The following is a 15,671-nucleotide window of genomic DNA, read 5'->3' on the forward strand; positions in this document are numbered from 1 at the left end:
CTGATTATGTGAGAAGAGCTGTAACAGCGTAAAGACAGCACACTAGGTATACACACTATATGCACACAAATCCTTACGCCGCTCCCGCTGTCCGTTGCTCAAACTCCCGCCGGACCTGGTCAACCATGCCATCGACATCAAAGTCCCATATCTTATGAGTCCGCTGCTCGGCCTCGACCCTAAACCGTTCGCCATCATTTCCCGCGGCAGCATCCCGCCACTGAAAGATGACTCCCATCTCGCGCGAGCTCTGCACCAACCACTGGGACCTTTCCCGGCGCACCGCGCTGAATGCCTGCAGCGCAGCGGGGATCGACGCGGCGCTGGTCGAAGTTGCGCTGACAAGCTGCATCGCGGACGCCATGGCCAGCGCATCTTCAATGCCCATTGCTCCGCCGGCGCCGAGGAACGGCGTGCTGGCATGAGCCGCGTCACCGACGATGGCGACGCGGCCGCGCGCATACGTCGGTGCGGGGTGGTCGGCCATGTCAAAGATGCCCCACTTCATCAGCTTCTCCGGGAACTTGGCGATGAGAGCGCGGATAGGCGGGCTCCAGTCCTTGAAGACCTGGGCCACTTCGTCGTGGGTTGCCGGCGCGACCATCTTCTGCCCGTGAGGCCATGGTTCGGGGGTGTAGATGACCGTCGTCATGTTCAGGACTGTCTCTGTCCCGTTTAACATCTTTGCGAACCGTCAGTAACGGTAGGACGACATGGGGTTAAGCAGAATGGATTGTTGAATAGAACTTACAGGATAGGAAGGGACGTAGGCATTTGGGCCAATATGGATGCAAAAGTCGCGACCCCCCTTGGCATCGCCCAAGACCTCGATCGCTTCGGAGATAGGGAGCACGGCGCGGTAGCCCACCTGATGGGTGAAACTGGCGTGCGCCGCCGGGCTGTCATCTCCCAAAAGGAGCTGACGAGTCCGTGAATGAATGCCATCGCAGCCGAGTACTTTTGCCGAGTCAGTATTTGCCGAGGAGCGTACACCGGAAAACTCACAAGCATCTGCTTCAGCAGTGGTTCCATCCGTAAACCGCAAAAGAACCTGTTGGCGGCTCGGATCATCGACATAACTCTCGAGTTCCTTGTTGAAACAGGTCGATCCCGCAGGGAGCAGAGCCACCAGCTCGCGGAGGAACTGGGACCTCATGCAGCACCAATAGTCGGTCCCCGGCGCATCAAGCAGGAAGTGCAGAGCCTCCGAGGCGTCTTGAGCCGCCTCATGGGTCGCGGGATGGAAGCCATCCCAGAAGCTGAAATGATTGGCTCTGGCGACTCGGTGGAGCGCAGCGAGGACCTCCGGGTGTAGTCGCTGCATGCTGCTCTGTGCGACGCTGGTCAGGGCGACGCCGGCGCCAATCTCATGCCAGTCCGAGGCGCGTTCATAGATAGTAAAGGGAATACCGCGGTGCGAGAGGCCGAGCCCAAGCATCACACCGATCAGGCCCCCGCCGACGATGGCGACATTGGGGGCTTTAAGGGCCGTGGGAATGGAGGTTGGGGGAATGTTCGAGTCAGACATGGCTAAGCAGAGGCAATAGGATCAGAATATACAACAATACCAGCCTTGAACGATGTCCGGCTGTGTCATTTGTTCATATACTACCGCATATAATCGGCCCCCATATCCCGATGGTGGGACTCATCATGCTACTATGTATCGGATGCTAAGAACATCACTCATCCAACTAAGCTACGGTCCTTCTTAATGGCTGGATAGCGTGACTGGTGGCTTTATATGAATAATATATCTCACTGCATGCATAACTAGTGTGAAACACTGGACGGAGAAGTACTCTATGCCTGTGATTCAGTTGATATTTTCAATCCTCTGTATTATTTACAGCTACATCTTAGCGTGGAGGCCAGGCATGTACTAAAGCATGAGTACTGGCTGAGTGGCGCTGCGGATGGCTGTCGGAGGCCCGATCCAGCCGCAGCCATTGCCAGTGCTTGGTCTAAACAGACGCCTTGGTTATGATAAGATGACGCGTCAGTTGTGACAGGATGACCCACCTTGAGGTTACTGTAAGAATAGTCAAGTTTAGTATGCATTATCATCCCGTCATCAAATCCATAGTAATAGACTCGACGAGGCACTAGGGCTGACATCAGTAAGATTGCTGTATATTAATGTTTCAATAGCCTGCTGCCTACCCTAAAACACTATAGTGAACAGTAAATTACAACTTCATTCCTTAATAACCATATCTATCCAAGTCAAAATACCATACGGTGGTTGAATGGCAGAATATGTTTGTATACTTTTTACTATGTGTTTGGCGTGCATAGCTCACTAGTGAGTCAGATCTATTGCTTAGTAAATAGTGATAGGAAAAGCTCATTCACAAGAGAAGACTGAATAGTTAAAGGTGACCTAGATATCTTAACGTGGACTGTATATTTAGTGAACACTAGGCCTACTATAAATAAGTGAAGCCTTATGAAGTAGCCTCTGCCCATCAAGTTAGGGAAATCACCCAGTCTGAGGAAAGATTAGGTTCCCACATTTCATATCATGGACGCAAGAAACCAGGAATACCACCAGAATACCCTTCACCTCCCACGGATTCTCTGCTTACACGGTGGCGGCAGCAACGCACGCATTTTCAAGACCCAATGCCGGGTGGTCTCGCGCATGCTAGAGCCATACTTCCGATTAGCCTATGCCGAAGCGCCATTCGATTCGATGCCGGGGCCGGACGTCCTCTTGGTTTACGCTGACTATGGCCCGTTCAGGCGATGGCTTCCGGAGCCTGAGGTCGAGGATAGAGCGGCAATTGAGGCTATCAACAGCTCGATAGAAACCGCCATGGTAGAGGACGATCGATCGGGTGCTACGGGGCCATGGGTGGGATTGCTGGGTTTCAGCCAAGGCGCGAAGCTGGCTGCGAGCTTGATTTTGCGACAGCAAGTCCGCGGCGAGAGACTGGGGCGGGCGAAAGCCGGGTCTGACTGGAAGTTTGCTGTGTTGATGGCCGGACGAGCACCGATAGTAAACCTCGATCCGGATATTTTCAGGTCTTCGATGCTGAGCACCCCGTCACAGAGTGATTTGTCGGGGCCTCCGGAGTTGGAGGATCTCATGCGAGAGGAACACGTCCTCAAAACACCCACCATACATGTCCATGGGCTGGCAGATCCAGGTCTTCGCCTACACCGTGAGCTCCTCGAGAACTACTGTAGCGTCGACAGTGTTCGGGTGTTGGAGTGGAATGGCGCGCATCGGGTGCCGGTAAAAAGTGCGGATGTGGATCCTCTCGTTAAGGAGATTTTGAACCTGGCAAAGGAAATTGGGGCGTTATGAGACTCGGAGTGCTAAAGTCAGTGAAGGAAAATCCCTTTTGGATGTGGCGCGCGTTATAGATTTGACACATGTAGGCACTAAAGGAAGTACTAAAGGGTAGAATCTTAGGATCTATAGTGCTACCTCTACAGCCGACTAGATCTAGTGTCAGTACAAAGCGAACCAAGGGTCAACATTTCCAGTACCCTGGGATAAGAGAAGAACGGAACCCATGTTCGGGGATACTGAATCAATGACTGTGGTGACCCTCGATCAAATCCTTCGCAGCAACTTTTCTGCATTCCTCCAACACCCTCAATTGTTCGGCGACCTCGCCCAGTCTGCTAATGACTTCCTTGTTCCCCCGCGTAAACCCAAAGATTACGTACGGAATGCCAACGTCGTGGCAGAACTCCTTCACGTACGGCTGCGCCCGGCGCAAGTTATGTCTCGGGAGGCGAGGGAACAAATGGTGCACGACCTGGAAATTGAGACCGCCATGCACAAAGTCCAACCAGGGCGGGCACTCGACGTCCATCGTCGTCCGCACCATCTTCTGAGCAAACGACTCGTGGACGCCCAGATCGGCGCTCGACATGGCAAAGTGGCTGAGCGTGAGTTGGACGTGCAACGGGGCGGTGACCATATGCGAGATGAGCAGAAACGTGAGGCGGGACGACCACGTCGGGATCGAGAGGTATAGCGTCCGGTAGCCGTACCAGTACCAGAAAAACACCTGGCCGGCCATTTCCAGGTAGCGATGCCACCATGCGGCGCCTTTACGGGGCGCTTGCGCCGGATCGAGGAGGTATGACCATGCTAGGCGGTACAGGTTGAAACGACCCCATAACAGGATGGGATAGTAGAGGTAATGCTGGTACTTGATGAAAAACCGGGCTGCAGCGTCGAGCTTCATCTCGCGGTCGTAGTAGCTCGAGCGCAGGGAAGTAAAGAATCGAGAAGAGATGGCGAAAAATGGCATGTGCTGGATGTCGGGATCGTGCTCGGGCGAGTTGGTTGCGATGTGATGCACGTTGTGATTCCGCTTCCACCAGCCAACTGAAAGTCCACCAAGGAAATCGGCAACGAAAATCCCGATGCAGCTGTCGATGTGGAATACATGGGTTATGCTGAGGTGCCCGGCGTCGTGAACGGTGAATGCCAGCAGGTGCCAGAGTAACCCGAGGAAAAAGCCCGAAAGAGCGTAGTAGGAATAGTGAAGAAAGGTCAAGAAGAGAAGGAAAAGAATCGCGTATCGGACAAATTCGACCGCGTAGGAGCTATACGGGCACTCGTAGAGTCCTTCGGATTGCAATCTTTCATCGAGCTGGCGGTACTTGGAGGCGACCTCGTCTTGTGACCTCTTATCAAGACGAGGATATTTTGAAAGGTCTGATGATATCGCGTGGGCTGTTGATGCTTCCGCCGATCTGAATTGCTCCAGCTCCGGCTCGGATGAGAATAAGGAGGAAGCTCGAGAAATAGGCGTATCGTTGCCGGCACGCCTCAGACGAACTCCGTCTCCTGTCTCTTCGGTATCAAAGACTGGGGATGGTGGCGTCGATTCTCCAGATGAGCTGACATATTCGTCGTCGGCGTCCTTCGATACCAGCGTTCGGAATGTTCCTCCCTGTATCGGAGGCAAGAAGTTCTCCCATCTTCCGTGTACTCTTCCTATCACATACTTCTGCATATGTGCCTTAGCTTCCTTTGAGTGCAATGCTGTTATTTCGTCCGTTGCATCCCGACCAACCATGTGCAATATTGATTTATCCCCGCCTGGGTGATATGGAAGCCACGCGTCGGCCTTGAGTACCTGATCACCCAATATGATGATCTTTCGCCCATCAGCTATCAATCCCTCGATTTCTCTCCGAGACCACACTCGATTTTGGCGTGACATAGCCGGCCTATAGCCCGTGGCTGTAGCGGAGTAGCTGAAGATGGACTTTGAATCTTGGATCGATGATAATGAGATGATAATGAGATGAGATGATGATGAAGATGATGATGATGATGATGATGATGATGAGTATTAGATGGAAAGAGAGAGGTACTTGCAGTTGCATGTTGCTGCCTACAAAGTCACGTGCAGGGCCTATCCTTAAGGTCACCCTGACAACAGACGGAATGATCAGCCCACTGTTAGACATAATTATTTGTTAGACATAGCATAAAGTGTCACCCCACTAGGGTATTACTACTAATTCTCTAGCATGTGGTTTAATATTATCTTACCACTAAATTATTAGCAGTATGGTCATACATGATGCTATTTTATGGCCTGAGGATGTATTTGAAAAACTAAAGGTATTAGCATAACAGCATGTCACAATGCAACCTTATCAACAATAATGACTCTGCAAGCCATTGAAGCCAGTGAATATATTGGACTTGTCGAGAAACAGCCGGATTTCAGCCCCCATCTAGCAATCCAGACTAATGCAGTCTATGTAGAGCTATCCCAATTGGTTCCTGTCGACTGTATCACACAGTCACACTGCATTTCAGGCTCAGGCTCAGAGCCTCAGTCTGCAAAAAGAAAGTAGGACGCGTCAGTTGCAACAGGACGACCCACCCTCTGCGTTGCTGCAAGGAATAGCATGCATTATCATCCTCTTATCAAGTCTATCTATGTAGTCATGGACTCCACGAGGCGGCTGAGTCTGACATCAGCAAGCTTAGCGTATCTTACAGATGATAGTATACAGTGCAGACCTTGAGGCCACCTCAGGATGGTGGCCTAACCAGAAATCATGAAAGATCAATGGCTCAATGGAGGCTCGGAGCAATCCTTCTCAACGGATTGTTTCAGATAAAGCCATCTCTTATGTGAGATCCATACCAAGTAGTGTGGACGTAGTGGTAAATCGATAACAGAACTCCACGCCTCGTTCCTATTTCAAAGACCTAGTTAAATGTAAGGTCCTGTTGCTTTGTACATACCCGTCCAGATTTTCTTGCATCCCTATTCCAAGTGTGTTATCATTCAAACAACCTGGAACAAAAATGGCGGACATAAGCCAATCTTTGTTGATCTTCGGATCACAAATTGCCTATAGCGAGAAGGCACTTGGTGATATCAGGACAACGTTGCAGAACAAGTTGTCTCGCCAATGGGTGCTCAATACAGTGGCAGGATTGCCAAAGTATTGGGATGCCCTGGCAGAAGAGCTCCCTGAGATTACAGACACCATCGGTTCCCAGGGGAGACAGCTCCTGGAGGACCTCGGCCCATGGCTCGAAAGCAATACATCCAAAACCCTAGGCGTGCAAGGCAACGCACTGCCGGGCGTGGTGTTTGTGCCGTTGATCGTGCTCCAACAGCTCACCGAGTACCATCAATATCTACAGGCCCGCAACAACGGTGCCAAGTCTGATCCTCAAGCAGCGCTGGTCGCCAACAAGACGCCGGCACTCGGGTTCTGTATGGGCCTACTGGGTGCCTATGCCGTTGCAAGCGCGCAGAATCTAGAAGAGCTCGATCAGTACGGCGCCGTAGCGGTGCGTCTGGCCATGCTAGCAGGCGCCCTGAGTGACGCTCAGGAAACATGGAACCCGCATCGGACGTACGCAGTCGCATGGACAAATGAGAAGCAACACCAGGACCTGCGGCGGATCGTTGACAGCATCTCCCCTGAAGCCTACATCTCCGTGCTCTTTGACGAGGCGCGCGCCACGGTCACGGTCTCGGAGCGGGCCGCAGCGAGGCTCGTCAGAAAGGCTCGTGCCGCCGGAGTCGTCCTATCCGACACGGGCTTTCGCGGCGAGCTGCACAGCCCAAAGGCCCAGTCCAAGAAGCGAATCCAAGACCTCGTTGCCTTCTGCAACGAGAGGGACGACCTTCAGTTTGCCAAGGCGGAACACCTGGCGCTGACGACCTTCACCAACGCTGGGGACGGCAGGCCTCTTGCGTCCGGTGATGGCTCTCTCCATGCGCATGCTCTGGAGACCTTGTTCGCGCGGCAGTGCGACTGGTACGGCACGTTTGCGGCCGTCAAGGCAGCGTATCTCAACGGCAGTGAGGCGTCAGTGACAACCTTGGGCCCCGATCGATGCCTGCCGCCGACTCTCGTGCGCCACATGGGATCGCGGGCGGTGCACTTCGCCGACGTTCACGAACAGCAGCCCAGCAGCCCGGACCACGACCCCGTCATTGACGACGACGACGCCATTGCCATCGTCGGCATGTCCATCAAAGTCGCGGGCGCCGACGACCTCGACGAGTTCTCCCAGCTCCTCCGCAAGGGCACCTCGCAGCACGAGAAGGCGACGCGGGAACGCTTGAACTTCGACTCGCTCTTCCGCGAGCCCGACACCCGCGATTACTTCTGCAACTTCGTGCGCGACGTCGACGCCTTCGACCACAAGTTCTTCAAGCGCAGCCCGCGCGAGTCGGCCGCCATGGATCCCCAGCATCGCCTGCTTCTCCAAGCGGCGTACCAGGCCGTCGAGCAGGCCGGCCTGTTTACCGAGGCCACGCGAGCGGGACAGGAAGGAAAAGACCGGAGCCACGTTGGTGTGTATATTGGCTCGCCGTCCGTCGACTACGAGCACAACGTGGCCACCCATCCCCTCAATGCTTTCATGGCCACGGGCAACTTGCAAAGCTACCTGCCCGGACGCGTGGCAAACCATTTTGGCTGGACCGGCCCGGCCATCGCCTTCGACACGGCGTGTTCGTCGTCGGCCGTCGCCATCCACAGTGCCTGCAACAGTATCCGAAACGGCGAGTGCTACGCGGCGCTCGCCGGCGGCGTCTGTATCCTGACCAACCCGCACTGGTTCCAGAACCTGACGGCAGCGAGCTTCCTGAGCCCCACCGGCCAGTGCAAGCCGTTCGACGAGAAGGGTGACGGCTACTGCCGCGCCGAGGGCATCGCCTGCGTCTTCCTCAAGCGCATGGCGGACGCGCGAGCCGACGGCAACCCCATCCTCGGCCGACTGGCCAGCTCGGCCGTGTACCAGAACCAGAACCACACGCCCATCTTCGTGCCCAACTCGCCGTCGCTGGCGCAGCTGTTTGGGGATGTCGTCAAGAAGGCGCACCTGTCGCCCCGTGACATCTCGCTCGTCGAAGCCCACGGCACGGGCACCGCCGTGGGCGACCCGGCTGAGTGGGCGGCGCTGCGGAAGGCTGTCGGAGGCCCGATCCGGGCCCAGCCATTGCCAGTGGGCTCGGTCAAGGGACATATCGGGCACACCGAGGGCACGTCGGGCGTCATCTCGCTCATCAAGGTGTTGATGATGATGCACGAGGGATATATCCCGCCACAGGCCAGCTTCAACAAGCTGAACACGACGATCAAAGCCGCGGCTGACTCGGATATGATGGAGATTGTGACCTCACTTCGAAGCTGGGATAGCCGGAACAAGGTGGCGCTGATCAACAACTATGGTGCGTCGGGGTCCAACGCTGCCATGGTTGTGGCGGCTCCACCGACTCCCCACGAGCGTCAGGACGTGGCATCGATCAAGAAGCTCGACGGACGGTTCCCCTTCTTCATCTCTGGGTCTGATGCACGCGCCGTAAAGGAATATGCGGCCAAGCTCGCTGCCCTCGTGGACCGCCAGTCCAAGTCCGCGCTGGCCGACCTATCCTTTAACATCAACCGGCAGAGCAACCCAGACCTACCGCAGCGTCTCCTCCTCCGCTGTCGCTCCGTGGGCGAGCTCAAGGAGAGACTTGCAAGCGTATCCGAGCACGACATGACGGCCACGCAGGCCGAACGACCCGTTGTTCTGTGCTTTGGCGGCCAGGTCTCGACCTTTGTCGGCCTCGACCGCAAGCTCTACGACAGCATCACGGTCTTCCGCCACCATCTCGATGAGTGCGACAGGATTGTGCAAGCTGATCTGGGTCTGCCGAGCATCTTCCCCGACATCTTCGCTCGCACACCCTTACCCGACCCTGTACGACTACAGGTGGCGCTCTTCGCCATGCAATATGCCAGCGCCCGAAGTTGGATCGACTGTGGACTGTCCGGCAAGGTTGTTAGCGTCGTCGGCCACAGCTTCGGCGAGCTCACGGCGCTGTGCATCTCTGGCGCGCTGAGTCTCAAGCACGCCCTCACCTTGGTCGCCCGCCGTGCACAGCTCGTGCGTGATGCTTGGGGTGACGACAAGGGAAGCATGATGGCCGTTGAGGCCGACGAGTCGCTCGTCCAGAGCCTCCTTGAGCACGCGGGTCGACAGGTTGATAGCCCCGCTAGTATAGCCTGCTACAATGGTCCCCGGAGCTTCACCTTGTCGGGGTCCGTCAAGGCCATCGATGCCGTGGCCGAGGCCATCGCCAACAACAGCGACAAGTTCTCAGCCCTCAGGAGTAAGAGGCTCAATGTCACCAACGCTTTTCACTCGTCCCTCGTTGATCCGCTCCTTGACCGTCTCGAGCACGTCGGCCACGAGCTCGAGTTCCATGAGCCCTCAATTCCCCTGGAACGGGCTACCGAGACAGCCTTTGCTGGCCCGCTGACCCCCAAGTTTGTCCCGGACCACATGCGCAACCCCGTCTTCTTCTCCCACGCTATACAACGTCTCGCCAAGAAATACCCGTCCGCCATCTTCCTCGAGGCGGGCTCGAGCTCGACCATCACCGTCATGGCGAGCCGTGCGCTCACCGGACATAGCAAATCGCACCACTTTCAATCCGTCAGCGTAACGAATGAGAAGGGCCTTGATGGTCTCACCGATGCCACCGTCTCGCTCTGGGAGCAAGGGCTGCGAGTCGCCTTTTGGGCGCATCACACTCTGCAGACGAGCGACTATACACACATCCTCTTGCCGCCGTACCAGTTCGAAAAGGCCCGGCATTGGATGGACTTCAAGTCCGCGACTGACCTGGTGGCCGGTCTGACTCGAGACGCACCCGTGAGCAATCCCAAGAGTATGCCGCTGTGGGACTTTGTCGGCTACCAGGACAACGACACCAAGCACCCGCGCTTCCGCGTCAATCTGGTATCGGACAAGTTCAAGGAGCTCGTCTCCGGTCACGTCTTTGCCCACACAGCGCCCGTGCTATCCGGAACGGTCCAGTCGGACATGGCCGTCGAGGCCCTGTTCAGCATCCATCCGGACTGGAAGGAACAGGGCATGATACCCACCATGCTCGAGGCCAACATCCCCACGCCCATCTGCGTTGACTCGTCCCGGAAGGTCTGGATCGATTACGAGGCTCTCGATGCGGAGCATACCCTCTGGCAGCTGAACATCTCGAGCACCAGCGCCGAAGGCACTCTGCCCAGAAGACATCTCCACGGACGCCTCCACATCCGCTCGCCCCGCGATCCAGCCTTTATCGCCCAGTTTGCGCGCTTCGAGCGTCTGGTCCCCTACGAGCAATGCGCCAGGCTGCTGGCCGAGCAGGGCGGACCCGACGTCGACGTCCTGCAGGGCCGGCAAGTGTACCGGGCCTTCTCCGAGTTCATCGAATACTCGGATCAGTACCAGGCCATGCACGCCGTCGTTGGCAGGAAAAGCGAGTGCGCGGGGCGGGTGCACCGTCGGCATGCTGGCGAGAGCTTTCTCGACATCGCCCTCCATGATTCGTTCAAGCAGGTCTCCGGTCTCTTCCTGAACTGCATGTCGGATGCGAAGCCCGGCGAAATCCACATCGGAAGCGACGTGGAGCTTGTGATGCGCTCGCCGCGGGGCATTCTGCAGCCGGGACAGACGCAGGATGTCTGGCATGTGTATGCGCGCCACTCGCAGGTCTCGGCCAAGGTGTACATGGCTGATGCGTTCGTCTTCAATGCCGCCAACGGGGAGCTCGTCGAGGTTATCCTGGGACTGCAGTATACGCGTATGAGCATCGAGTCGATGAAGAGGCTGTTGATGAACCTCACTCGGGACGAGTGGGCCTTGAACATGAACACGAGCGGTGCGACAGTCGCAAATCCCACGCCCAGAGTGCCTCAGGGTGTCGTGGGCAGCAGCTCGAAGAAGCCGCAGGAGAAGCGGAAGGAGGCCAAGGAAGCATCGTCGCAATCACCAAAGTCCGACCTCACAATGGAGGTCAAAAGAGTGCTTGCGAGCGTCGTGGGCGCAGAGGTGGATGCCATTACTCTTGATTCGGCAGCCGCCGACATTGGCATCGACTCGTTGATGGGCATCGAGCTGCTTCGCGAAATCAATTCGGCGTTCCACTGCAAGGTAGACCTGCCAGAGCTGCTAGCAGCCACTACCGTGGGCCATATTGTCACACTGGTTGCAAGCGCCTTGTCTCAAGGTGCTGTGGAACTCACGGATGATGATGATGGTGACGACGACGACGATGTGAGTGAGTCGAGCCAAGATGATATTCGTCCCACGCCTACATCCGCCTCGGAGCAAGACACTGCTGCCTCGGAAGTCGATTCCTCCCCTATCAGGGACATACATTCCGAGGAGCAGACGAAGAGAGATGTTCCGGCACGCGAGGCCGACGCCGAGAGGTACGTGGCAGAATACACGGCGGGATGGACACCAGCGCAACCGTCGTACACGAGTGAAGCCATCGCGGGCTCCCACGATGCCGTCGTTGTCGTCACAGGCGCCACCGGAAGCCTCGGCGCACACGTCGTGGCTGCTCTCGCCTCGCATCCCTCGGTCAAGACCGTCGTCTGCATCAACCGGCATCGTCCCACGCCGGTGGAAACCCGCCAAGACGACGCTTTCTCCAGCCGCGGCATCACACTTACCCCCGAAGCCCGGTCCAAGCTGCGCATCCTGGCGACCGACTCGTCCCAGCCGCGGCTGGGTCTCCAGCCATCCGAGTACCAGTGGCTCACGCAGCACGGCTCGCACATCGTGCACAGCGCGTGGCCCCTGAGCGGCTCACGACCCACGTCCGCCTTTGCACCGCAGTTCCAGACCATGCGGAACCTGCTTGACCTCGCCCGTGACATGGCCGTCCACCGGCGGGTCGGATTCCAGCTGGTCAGCTCCCTTAGCGTTGTTGGCCATGCCAAGGAGCCGCTCGTGCCAGAGGATCGGGTCCGCATGGATTCGGTCTTGCCCCCGGGGTACGGCGAGGCCAAATGGGTGTGCGAGCGGATGCTGGACGAGACGCTACACAAGCACCCTGCGCTGTTCCGCGCCATGGCCGTCCGGCCCGCGCAGATTGCAGGTTCGTCTACGAGCGGGGTCTGGAACTCCGTTGAGCAGATTCCCTTCATCGTCAAGTCGGCGCAGTCGCTCGGCGTCTGGCCCAACTTCCGCGGCACCGTGCGGTGGATCCCCGTCGATGCCGTAGCGGCGATCCTGGTCGATCTGTTATACATCGGAGAGGACAAGACAGCGCCGGACCCGTGGCCTATCTATCACATTGACGACCCAGTGGGCCGCCCATGGGAAGAGATATCGGCCGTTCTGGCTGACGCGCTAGACATTCCGGCGGGTCAATTCGTGCCGTTCAAAGAGTGGCTCGGCATGGTTGCCCGCTCGTCCAAGCCGGAGACAGAGAACCCGGCCGGGAGACTGGTGGACTTTCTGGAACAGAATTTCGAGCGGTTGTCCTGTGGTGGGCTCGTTCTCGATACGACGAAGGCGCAGGAGCATTCTGCTGCTATGCGCGCTTTGGCGCCGGTGAGTGCCCAAGTAGCCAGGGGCTACATTAGGGCTTGGAAGGAGATGGGATTCCTGGCCTCGTGAAGAGCGACGTACAAATGAGGTGGTCCCACAGCTGAAGGGAAGCATACAATCATATAGAGCAGAATATCTATTGAATTCAAATAATCTCTAGCAGGTGTCCACTATAAATCAAAAAGACCAGAAACCAAAAGCTCCTTTCACCCTGTAAAGGGAAAGACAAGAAGATGAGCATGGAAACATTTTATGCTTGCACACTCTTTACAGAATATGTCCTTATTAACTTTGCTGGCTGTGGCATACTCCTGGATCCAAGTCTTGCTGTCTCCAGAGAAGGGAATTTAGCGACTACGATTACTGTGAGTCATGACTGAGAGTTCCTCCCCGGCCTCTCCAGCTTGGTGGAAGTATTGGATCGTCATCCTCGATCCAGACGCTGGCAAGAAAGGATGTTCAATCCGCTACTACCCAGTGTATGATCAACGACCAACTGGTGAGCTGTTACAAAGATGGCAGAGCATAACACTGTCAGTATTAGCAGGACAAACAACATATAATCCTTCAATTCTACAATCCAAGCCATTCAGGCTAATAATCACAGGATGTTAGTCATCAGGTGGGCGACAGGTGGCAGGCATGGGCTTCTAACTAGCAAGTACAGCATGGGCGCCAACAACATTCTCTAAGCAGAAATCATAACTCTAACCAGAGGCCTAATCATAGCAAATAAATGCTTATCTTCTGGGCTATTCATAGTGGGGGTGGAGGTACCTTTAGCATCATCCTTAATCTAACTATCAAGGTGTACCTAATGCCTTCTATGTCATTCATGGGTCTTATAGTCACAGCACAAAATACACTTCAACCAGGGATTGATGTCAGGACCGCAACTTGGAATTTGTGGCTTGCTCCTGAAGTATAATATAGCAAATAGAACAAAGAGGCTCCTTAACTCTGAAAGCAGCATAGCTTCTGTGAGAATAATAGGCTGGTCACAGCATATCAAATCTTGTTTCAATCTAGTTCATCCTTAGGCCTAATACTTGCCCTGCTGTCGCGCTACATTCATGAATTTAGGTCACTGATGAGCATTGCACAAAAGGAGGTTGCTAAGGCACTTTTTCTCCTGGTGATGGAATTGAAGTGTATGATAAGCTCATTGAGTATGTATTACAGCAAGCCTTCCATTCTCTGCTCACTGATAAAACAATTTAAGGTTAGTCCGCAATGACTACCACTTCTCAGTTTAATTATTTATGACACAATGTATATTACAAACCTTAACCATCCGTCTAACCATATGTAAGTAGAAATTCCAAGGGCATCAGCTGTTCATTATTTTCAGAACCAGCTCATATGTGCCCAAAGTGATCGCAGCGGCTGGTACTGTCCGAAGTAGATGCGCTGTCAAGCCCCCATACACAGCTGCAATCCCCTCTTCCTTGTATATTAGACATAGACATTTTATCACCCCCGTGTACTTCTGGCGTCCGTCTGCCATTGGAGCTTGCCGTAACCTAGTTCGTATCACCTGGAAAAAGAAGATTAGAAAATCGACAAGACGAAATCCATAGGAGTGGTGTTACCTCATGGGGATATGCGACAAGCACCGCAAGCAGTTTGGATAGACCCGCCGCGCTACTCAAAATTGCCCCTTCAGAAAGCCGACTGGGTTTGGCCTCGCTTTGATCATCTTTGGGTTTCAGAAAGCCGTCTTTCATTTTTTCGTACGTCACGAGGTGCAATACCGTCTCCGCAACACCGAGGTAGCTTGCGGCCAGCCCTCGATAAAGTCCGCGAATGCCCTCTTGCTGGACTACCTGCCGTACACAGTCGATACTGTTCCTATACTTCCGCATATCTGTTGATCCAGTTCTACCCACACGCGATTTATCGAGCTGGAGCCTGGTTTTGACAAGCCATATTGGGTTGGTCACCGTCCCCGTCACCACTCCCGCGGTAGCAGCAGAAAGAGCATGCACAAGTGAAGTGTCGGCTTCACATTCAAGCACAGTTGGCAGAAGCCGCTTGCAGTTCCCATATGTATAGAATTTCACTGCGGTAGCAGGGACGACTCCGGTTAAACTAGGGCCAAGACCTCTGAAGAGGCTGCGCCAGCCTTCTACCCGATGGATTGTGGCAAGTATATGGAAGGTTTCTCTGAAATGAGCGGACGAGGATCGAAACATGGAGAGGAGTGGCCCATGTGCAGTGGATACTGGGCTCGTCTTTAGCTGGGAGCGGTAGAAGTCTGACTGCAACCGAGTTCTGAGAACATCAAGGGGGGACGTGAGAATGGCAGTAACCATTCCACCGGACCTAGAGCAAAGGCGGTTAAATAAGTGTCAGACGAAATTGAACCAGAAGTAAAAGAGCCTTGCTCACGCGCCAGCTACTAGATGCGACAACGAACTGCTCAAACTTGTAGGGGATGGAGAAGGTCTCGGTAGCCCTATCCGAGGTGGGTTTTGGGTCTTTTTGCTGAGCGTCTCCGTCTCCGGCAATAATGCCATTCTTTGAAATCTTCAAAGAAAATGCAAGGGCGAAGATCGGATCAATATGAGTAACAGAGGTCTTATGTCTCTTGTCAGCCAGGTGTGAATAGTATTACATAATCAAGTCACGAGTCAGTTAGGAGCAAGGGTCTGATGAAGAGCATCTCTCTTGATACAGTATTCTCAGACACAACTACGCACCCGCTTTTCTTGTCTTACAACTGATTATACCATTACTTACCTCTCATTTACTTGACATACGCCTTCAATCTACAGTGACCAGGCCAGTTCAGAGCTATTAGGACGGGACCCCCCTC

The 15,671-nt window shown here is 54.9% G+C and overlaps 4 protein-coding genes across 4 annotated transcripts; 2 read left to right on the forward strand and 2 right to left on the reverse strand.

Moving 5' to 3' along the window:
• Positions 1-73: 73 nt before the first annotated feature.
• Positions 74-1,528, reverse strand: CDV56_103867 (FAD-dependent oxidoreductase; the record flags this gene model as incomplete). Its single annotated transcript, XM_026757486.1, has 2 exons — positions 74-682; positions 752-1,528. 2 exons carry the CDS (start codon positions 1,526-1,528, stop codon positions 74-76), a joined length of 1,386 nt encoding a protein of 461 aa, XP_026611210.1.
• Positions 1,529-2,524: 996 nt separating this feature from the next.
• CDV56_104115 (uncharacterized protein) lies at positions 2,525-3,313 on the forward strand (the record flags this gene model as incomplete). Its single annotated transcript, XM_026757734.1, has 1 exon — positions 2,525-3,313. One exon carries the CDS (start codon positions 2,525-2,527, stop codon positions 3,311-3,313), a length of 789 nt encoding a protein of 262 aa, XP_026611211.1.
• A 229-nt stretch (positions 3,314-3,542) lies between these two features.
• Positions 3,543-5,195, reverse strand: CDV56_104222 (fatty acid desaturase; the record flags this gene model as incomplete). Its single annotated transcript, XM_026757841.1, has 1 exon — positions 3,543-5,195. The coding sequence occupies one exon, from the start codon at positions 5,193-5,195 to the stop codon at positions 3,543-3,545; it is 1,653 nt and encodes a 550-aa protein (XP_026611212.1).
• A 1,106-nt stretch (positions 5,196-6,301) lies between these two features.
• Positions 6,302-12,922, forward strand: CDV56_104489 (uncharacterized protein; the record flags this gene model as incomplete). Its single annotated transcript, XM_026758108.1, has 1 exon — positions 6,302-12,922. The coding sequence occupies one exon, from the start codon at positions 6,302-6,304 to the stop codon at positions 12,920-12,922; it is 6,621 nt and encodes a 2,206-aa protein (XP_026611213.1).
• Between the last annotated feature and the right edge of the window lie 2,749 nt (positions 12,923-15,671).

This window comes from Aspergillus thermomutatus (assembly GCF_002237265.1).
Source record: "Aspergillus thermomutatus strain HMR AF 39 chromosome Unknown NODE_243, whole genome shotgun sequence".
NCBI lineage: Eukaryota > Fungi > Ascomycota > Eurotiomycetes > Eurotiales > Aspergillaceae > Aspergillus > Aspergillus thermomutatus.